The sequence below is a fragment of the Dermacentor silvarum genome, unplaced genomic scaffold, assembly GCF_013339745.2.
Source record: "Dermacentor silvarum isolate Dsil-2018 unplaced genomic scaffold, BIME_Dsil_1.4 Seq590, whole genome shotgun sequence".
Taxonomy (NCBI): Eukaryota; Metazoa; Arthropoda; class Arachnida; order Ixodida; family Ixodidae; genus Dermacentor; species Dermacentor silvarum.
In genome coordinates this window covers 34,659-43,437 of record NW_023606478.1, presented here as the reverse complement: position 1 = coordinate 43,437, position 8,779 = coordinate 34,659, and the positions used below count along the sequence as shown (strand labels likewise).

The window sequence follows — 8,779 nt, the reverse complement described above, 5'->3', positions numbered from 1 at the left end:
CTAAAGGAGGAAAAATACAATAATAGTTAGCCTTATGAATTGTATCTGGTCGAGATAGCATGATGCAGTCATCCACAAGAATTTGACTTCGAATGACCCACAATGAAAACGAAGATTTCAACTGACTGCCTTTGCCACACATACTTAGAATGGCATTCACACCACTGGGGTGCAAAGCTTCTTTTTGGGCGACGTCCTTGTGGGTATTGGAACGCCACCCAAAAAGTGACTGAAGCATTGCTGAAGCAAAACTGCAGCACATAATATGCATGTGTTACATGTAGGAATCGTACACTTGTATAAAGTAGCTGTAAATCAGTTGCAGTAAAGATACTCAAAGTTTTTAGAATGGCTTCAGCGAGATATGCCGAACTCAATAAATGCGATGACAGGCGTAAAGCACTTTTTGCCTAAACCATGTCTTTAGGTGGTAGAAAACATTTTTATAGACCCTCTAGTGCGCATTATTCACAGTTTGAAAACTCAATTTGCTAAAACCACAACAAATTATTATATTAAAAAGTGACTATATCAATATTTCCACCAATTGCAGGGCAGCTTGAGCATGCAGCAAGCTTCCTTGTGACATCCCATACAAAAATTTCTAGTAACTTCCAATAAAATTTTTTTAGACAAATGTTACTAGAACCTACTAAAGGTTTATAAAATTTTTTCGTACTGTTTTTAAACTTCCTAGATACTTCACACCAACATCCTATCGACTATTGGCCACCGATATTCATTTGAAACCTTTTTTACAGACTTCCTTTAAACAATGAATGAACATGCTTTCGACTTTAAAAGCAGGATTTACTGACCACCTTCATACTTTTTAGAAACATTGTTCCAACTTTCTGTTCCTTAACCTAGAAACATCCTACCAACTTTCTGTTCTTGACCTAGATACCTCATACCAACATCCTATCGACTATTGGCCACCGATATTCATTTGAAACTTTTTTTACAAACTTTCTTTAAACGATGAATGAACATGCTTTCGACTTTAAAAGCAGGACTTACTGACAACCTTCTTACTTTTTAGAAACATTCTTCCAACTTCCTGTTCCTTAACCCTATATAGGTTAAGGAACAGAAAGTTGGAAGAATGTTTCTAAAAAGTAAGAAGGTTGCCAGTAAGTCGTGCTTTTAAAGTCGAAAGCATGTTCATTCATCGTTTAAAGAAAGTTTGTAGGTTAAGGAACAGAAAGTTGGAAGAATGTTTCTAAAAAGTAAGAAGGTTGTCAGTAAGTCCTGCTTTTAAAGTCGAAAGCATGTTCATTCATCGTTTAAAGAAAGTTTGTAAAAAAAGTTTCAAATGAATATCGGTGGCCAATAGTCGATAGGATGCTGGTATGAAGTATCTAGGTCAAGAAACAGAAAGTTGGTAGGATGTTTCTAGGTCAAGGAACAGAAAGTTGGTAGGCCTACCAACTTTCTGTTCCTTGACCTAGAAACATCCTACCAACTTTCTGTTTCTTGACCTAGATACTTCATACCAGCATCCTATCGACTATTGGCCACCGATATTCATTTGAAACTTTTTTTACAAACTTTCTTTAAACGATGAATGAACATGCTTTCGACTTTAAAAGCAAGATTTACTGACCACCTTCATACTTCTTAGAAACATCCTACCAACTTTCTGTTCCTCGATCGACCTAGAAACATTCTACCAACTTTCTGTTCCTCGACCTAGCAACAGTATCCCAACTTTCTGTTGCCCACCCTAGAAACATTCTAGCAACTATTTTTGTGTTTCAAACATGCTTGCGGCATTAAGCAAATTTCTACGGCATATTTCGGAAATATTTTGGTGCTGTTCTGATGTAACCTTGAACAAAACACAAATCTTTATAAAAACTGACATTTATTTTTGACTTTCAGATACATTAAAACCCGCGAGCGAGCAAAGAGGAGAGCGTGTTTTTTATTTCACTGGTCGTTGCATCAAAGTGTCTTGCCGTGTAGCCTAAGGGAAGAGAAAATACAAAAATAGTTTAGCCTCATGTATTTGTCAGTGTATCTGGACGAGACAGCACACAGGAGTCATCCACAAGATTTTAACTTCAAATGACCAGCGAAAGCAAACATTTCAGTTGCCTGTGTTGTCACACTTACTTAGAATAGCGTTGACACGCCTTGGATCTAAAGCCTCCTTTTGGGCGGCATCCTTGTGAGCGTTGGACCGCCGCCCAAAAAGAGACTTATTTTCCAGCTCTTCTGCCGTGAACAACACTTTAAGCAGTCCCCGGGCAAACCTGGATCCTGAATTCTTCGCATCCCGTCGCAGTCATGTCAGCGTAGCATCATCAAGGAGAACACCTTCACCAAGGTCCACCTGAAAACAGAAAGCAAACATTAGTTCTGGATTCTATGCTTCCTAACTAAAACATTTGTTTTTTCATTCCTATAAAGAAGAGTAAAAAAAGGACACCGACTACTGAAAGAATACAAGAAAACATGTTTTGGGTCCCCTGACGGGAGCCTTAACCTAACCTTCGCCGGGCGTACGGCTAACCAGTCATCACCGAGATGCGCCAGTACGTTTCAGTGACAATCAGAGCTTCTGCATTCAAAAATCATCTTAACTTCAAACTGACCTGCAAGACCCGAGGTCTTATTCCACGCACGCTACGTCTCAGCAGGCCTGTGCGCTCAATCTTTGGTTTCAGTATGGTTGCCCAGGCGGATAAACTTCTTTTACAAGCCAGGATCGTAGACTGCAGACAGTCCGCGAGGAACCTATAAAATGAAGCTTTCTTTGCGCGCCGTCGCCTTGAGTACCGGGTCCCAGACGAGTTCGCAAGCATTCAACTACATGCTAATTTCAAGGCCAGGCTACAATCTCGTACACAGAAGACTCAAGAAAGAAAACTTGCTAGACTGTCGCCACCCATTGATGCTTTGCACAGAAACGTTGCCGCGTCCGCCGTGCACAACCACTCGTCGCACAAGCCTAACTTGGCAGAACTTGCTGTCCTCAGCCTGGGCATGAACTTCAACCTCGGACTGCAGAAGGATGCAAAAAGGTTGGTCTGTGCTGTAGAAAATGCTATCAGCCAAATATAACCTTCAAAGCAGGAGGAGGCACGAACCCACACTATAGGCATTCTCTCGCGGCTTCGCGCACACCCTTCCACCTCCTTGCTTTCAACGGAAGAAAAGAAGGCTATCAAAGACATTTCACTCAAACCAAAACCTCGTCATCCGCCTAGCTGACAAGGGCAACGCCACGGTGCTACTCAACAGGACTGACTACCGTGACAAGGTGTTGTCACTGCTTGCGGACGAGATGATGTACAGTCGTCTGAAGAAGGATCCTACGCTCAAGGTACAGAGGGAGCTCCAGAAGCTTCTTACGGATGTGTTTCGTTTTGTAGACCCAAGGCACAGAGGGTTGTACTTTTTTCTTCTGCGCACTAACGGTTCAACGCCGGCGCTCTACGGTTTGCCAAAAATAGATAAACCGAATGTCCCGATGCGACCAATTGTTGACTTTACTTGCTCTTCGCTTCATAAACTGTCCAAATACCTTCATAAGGTTCTTCCAGTGAGTCAGTATGCAATAGAAATTTGATGGCTTCATTCAGCATTGCTGCATCGCGCGGATATCTAGCCTATCTACTTCACGCACAACTTGCAACAATTGCTGCTCCATTTCACTCTTTAGAAGTGAACAGTGTCTCAGGTTTTGACTAATTTATCTCAGCTCAGCAGCGAAATTCCGGCTTTATCTAGGCTTTGCCACCAACTCATCTTTCGTCCTAATTAGTCACTTTTCATTTGAGGCACTCCCCCTCTTTGATCCACACATTCATTAAAATCAGAACTGCTGCTCCTCGCTTCAGTCTGTTTGCTCATACGTCTTCTGTTCGCCCAACCATGCACTTCTGGAGCAGATCTCGCCTTGGTCTTTATAGTATCAACATCAGGGGCATTTCACCATGCTAGTGGCTTGGATGAGCATGAGGTCGTAGATGTATGCCAGATGGAGTGTCAGGCTGAAAGTATCTTACAGCCTTCAAAATAATGGTGTTGAACTTGGCTAGGTGATAATTCAGGCCTATACAAGTTCTCTGCAACAGGCACATTGCACTGCACTGGTCAGTGCCAACAGCATTTCATCCACATACCTGTGCACTTTCATGTGCAGCATCTACTTACAATCACATCACAAATGTTCTAGGCTCGTGCAGACTATAGCTAGTTCACATGGCACACTCAGGTGGTTGGCAATAGCCATGCCTGCATGTGTGTGTGTGTGTGCACAGCACTGCTACAGGCAGATTAGCCTTACAAGTTGTTGATTGGCATGTCATAGAGCACATGCCATTTTCAGACGAGAATGCCTACGTACAAAACAAGCCTGTGAGTTGGGTTGTTGAAGCCCAATTTGACAAGTGCTTCGCACACAATGGCTTTTGGCATAGGCCTTTAAATATTAAGGAGAAACATTGAAACAAGACGGAACATCATGTTTATCTCTGCGTATATGAAATAAGCTATTTGTACCATATGGTTGTGAAACCATAGGGAACGTAAAGTGTGTGGCGATGCCACCGACTTTTATTGCTGTTAGCCACATGCACTGAGCTGTTGATCACTACAGAAGGGTTACAGTCTTACAAACAAAGGCTACGTGTAGTTATACAGGAACTTAATTTATGAGTACAATGTGGAAGAGTTTGTATTTTACTCAGTCAGTTTGAACTATGGCACGCAGGCAGCTAAAAAGCACCTTGCTTGACGCAAATAGCAACTCCTTCAAACCAATAAACTCTTAGTTACAGGACCAATGCGTAAACCAATGTTACAAATTAAGCTGCTACTATCAAGCATGCCGTAGCGGAGGGCTCTTAATACAGTGATGTAATTGGCCGAGGAGATTATGGAGCAGCTTCTTGGAGCATCTGAATGCTTATTTCAAATGGAAAATTTGCCTTTGAGAGAAGCAAGTGAGCTTACAGTAGGAGGAAGCGCAATTTAGCGGGAAACAAGCAAAATTTTACAAAGAATCATTTAGCTCAACATAAAGTTGTGCCGCTAAAACATAGGAATCCCATGCATGATGACGAAGTAATGACGACGGCAGTGTGATGCCAATGGCATCATGGCAATGGAATGACAACTGTATTATAAGACGATGGTGCGACGAAAATTAGATGATGTAGCTGGGATGACAATAATACAACCACTACAGCATCACGATGATAGTATGACCACAAACCACTCTAATCTCTGCTTTAGCTTTCCAGTTTGCAGGAGGCTGGGCAATAAAATGACGGGTACTATAAAAGTGCACATGGAGATGGGAATTTTGGGAACTCGACCATGGTAGAGCTTTAGGAGTGTGCAATGCTCACTTGCTAAGCTACACCAGCAAAAAACAGCAAAATGGCAGCAGTGCAAGGAAGAGAAACAAGCTCAGTAGCATGTGCGACGAGTTGCCTCCGTTTAGCAAAATTTTCAGCTGTCATGTACCCACTTGACGAAACCACAGGAAAGTCGCATCGAAAAACGCTTTGCTGTATCAGCAGAACGCTTTTGCATAAAGCGTTATTAAGAAAGTTGCGTGCTCTCACCTCCTAAGTGCAATTTCAGCAATGGCCGGAGCCAGCACATTCTAGGAACGTAGTAGCCAGACTCTTCTACCCATGTTTTACGTCCTCCATGTGCACACATGAGTGCATGTGATAAATGATGTAGCTTGTTAGATGTGTCTCTTTTTTAAGGTAACAGAAAACACCTTTTCAAGCAGCTTTGGAGCACATTATCGAAACTTTAGCAGGATTCACATTTTGGAGCAGCAATCACATCACTGTTACTATTGACCACCTAGTTGACGTACACAATATAGGTACATTTAATGTACACAATATAGGCAAATGAAAGTGTCAGCATTTTGCCTCTTCCAAGAAAGTAGTCACCACAGCCAGGGGTTCTGGCAAGTGGAAAGCATTTTCTTTCTGTGAGTGCTACTGCCATATAAGGGACCCTGGGCCTCCGTCAAGCTGCTGCGACAGCTTTTTGCCCAGGTGTCCTCCAGTTCCTTTTGTTTCTGGTAAATAAAATTGATTTATCAAGCAGCCTAAAATGTATATATATATATATATATATATATATATATATATACAGGGTGTTTCAGCGAACACTTTCGAAATTTATTTACGGTTGCCTGTGGCAGATATCTCAGTTCTAGTTATTGAGCTGGTCTACTCGAAGAGGCGGACACTATTTGCATAAAAAATTGAAATGCGTATTCGATTAATCAAAAAAAATTCACTAATTAAGTTTTTAACTAATTACCTGATGGCCCATATTGCAATTAACAAATTGGAGCCGTGGAGTACACAAGGCGGATCCACTTAGAATGAATTCGGAGGATGACACCAGTTTCGAGATATTAATTCCTGAACTTTGAGGAAAAATGCATTGGCGTTCCAGTTAATTGTGTGCTTGAATGCATAAAACGACATTTGGTTAAGAAACTAACTGGAACGTCAATGAATTTCTCCGCAAAGTGTTCGCTGAAAAGCGTCGCTTTTCTCCGCAAAGTGTTCGATGAATTTTTGAAAGTGTTCGCTGAAACACCCTGTATATATATGTATATATATTTGTTTTTTCCCAATGCTCAATGTAATCGCAAAGTTAGAACAGTCAAAGCTTTAGCAAAAAGGTAAAATAAAGGATGTAATAGCTGCTCCATGCAGCAGGCTTTCCTAATAAATGAAAAGCAAGGTTTTGTGCAATGTCTTCTAACAAATGCAAAGAGTTCGCATAAAATAAAACAATACAATCTTAATTTCCACGGTTTAGTTACCCCCACAAAACAATCTGCCCCGAGAAATCACATTAGCTTCTTACTTTTGGTGCTGACACGACTGAGACACGCGAATCCTCACCACCTTCAACTTTATCCAGAATGTGTTTGAGACGCTTGACCATCCTTGCGGAGTCTGCAAAAAAAAAGCTAAGAACAAGTGAATTGTACCTTGGTTGAAGGTGCACATGTTGATCTGACTACGCTGGCCAATTCTTAACGCGATTCAATTGCTGGTGATACTGTTCCTAGTGATTACTGCTGCAATGCCCCTTTCTACCTAAACAATTTCTGACACTGACTTTTTAATATTAGACCTAATTTCTGTAGACTGAGTAGCATTGCACCATTTCATTGGAAATTTCAATTTGTCTAGCACTGCAGGTAATAATAACAAAAACTAAAAGTTCAAAAATACAAAAGTGAACAGCTCCATTATACTTGTCACTTTTTACAGACTTCAACATTGCCAGATAAATGGAAAGTGGTTAAGGTGAACCGGTTCCGCTATCGAAATCTGGCAATACCCATTATCCTCACAACTGGAGGCCAATGTCTTTAACCAGGATAGCCTGCAAACTTCTCGAACACATTTAGGGAAACATGCTACATTCTTTTAGTCTATTCCTTCCTCCTTGGCCGGATTTATTTGCAGCATTTGAAGTGAGCAGAAATTTCGTTTTGATTCTGCCAAAACATGCAATGCAATGATCCAATGTCACAAACATTGATGTCGAGAACGAAAAGCGACTCCACTGCAGCTCACGCACTAGTGCCAAATCTGCTGGATACATCGCGATGCACGATTAGTTGGCAGCCACCTTATACTGGTGACAATATAACTGTGGTCATTATGGTTGGGAATGGCATGTCTACTCAGGTGAAGACATGCGTACTTGTGGGTGACTGCGACACTATATCTGTACACAAAGTTAACAAGGTTTAGCATAATTAATACAAGAAGCAATTTACCCCATGGTAGTTCTGTCGTAATTGCAAAAGAAGCGCGGCAAGCTTTCATTGCGAGTGTCAAAAAATAACCTGTGCACTTCTAGCAAGCAGCATCACGTTACAATTTCATCTTTACTTTGATAAATACTGGACATCTTTTTATAACATCCATTATTCTCAAAAATTGCCAGTTGGAAATACAAGTCTAGCTCTTCAACTAGATTACAGACAATAGTGGACATGTTCTCAAAAGATCAGGTAGAATTTACAGCACGTCGCCTTCAACCCAGAGTGATCTTTGTTATGCTCTTGATAGTGGCCACTTACAAAAACTTCAGAGAAGACTCCAGCGCCTTTACAGCAATGTTACCCCAATATTTCATCAGACGTGTGCACTTACCAAGACAGTCCTGTGTTTGCTGGAGCTGCTCTTTCGTTTTTCGCAGCTCACTGTCGAGGCGCTCAACAGTGGCCTGTAGTTGCTCCACCTTGTCAGCCTGGTCATCCTGAAAATGTAGCATGTATAAAATCAGCACCATAAAATTAAAACTGCATTTGTTGGCTTCAGGCACTATGTAAAATGTTTTTACTATGAACCGCAATTTATAATCCATCAGGATGTTAGATTTTAAATCTTAGAACTTGGCTTTGGCTTCTTGCATCACCACAATCGCACAATAAAGAGCAGGTGTTCCAGTGAATACATGATTTCTTTGCATTGGATAAGGTATATGTTCTAGAGCCATTCAAACAGCACCACAAGCACTGATCTAAGTTTGACTGTTCTAACTTTGCGCCAGAGAGAGCAATGATTGCTCAGCAAAGCCAAAACTACCACAGCCCCTCAGCTATCCACCACTACAAAGCATATGTGTCACTTAGTATGTGACGCTCTTCAAAGGCAAAAATCTTTTTAAAATTTCTCCACTCTGATTCCTCAAACCCGCATCATGTATATATATTCATACAATCTTATTTGAATATATATTCTCACTCGCACCATGCAGA

General features: G+C 41.2%; 1 protein-coding gene across 1 annotated transcript; it reads right to left on the bottom strand.

Annotated features, from left to right (window-relative positions):
* Positions 1–1,919: 1,919 nt before the first annotated feature.
* LOC125941902 (uncharacterized) lies at positions 1,920–8,345 on the bottom strand. The gene is made up of 3 exons (XM_049659773.1): positions 8,172–8,345; positions 6,865–6,956; positions 1,920–2,338 (listed from the first exon to the last, which is right to left on the bottom strand). The coding sequence occupies exons 1-3, from the start codon at positions 8,308–8,310 to the stop codon at positions 2,291–2,293; spliced, it is 279 nt and encodes a 92-aa protein (XP_049515730.1). The 5' UTR covers positions 8,311–8,345; the 3' UTR covers positions 1,920–2,290.
* Between the last annotated feature and the right edge of the window lie 434 nt (positions 8,346–8,779).

Excerpts from the sequence above, each read along its gene's own strand:
- LOC125941902 (XM_049659773.1), bottom strand. The coding sequence starts at position 8,310 with ATGGTGCTGATTTTATACATGCTACATTTTCAGGATGACCAGGCTGAC. Across the intron at positions 6,957-8,171 it reads GCAAACACAGGACTGTCTTG|ACTCCGCAAGGATGGTCAAG; the intron begins GTAAGTGCACAC and ends TTTTTTTTGCAG. Across the intron at positions 2,339-6,864 it reads CAGTCGTGTCAGCACCAAAA|GTGGACCTTGGTGAAGGTGT; the intron begins GTAAGAAGCTAA and ends TTCTGTTTTCAG.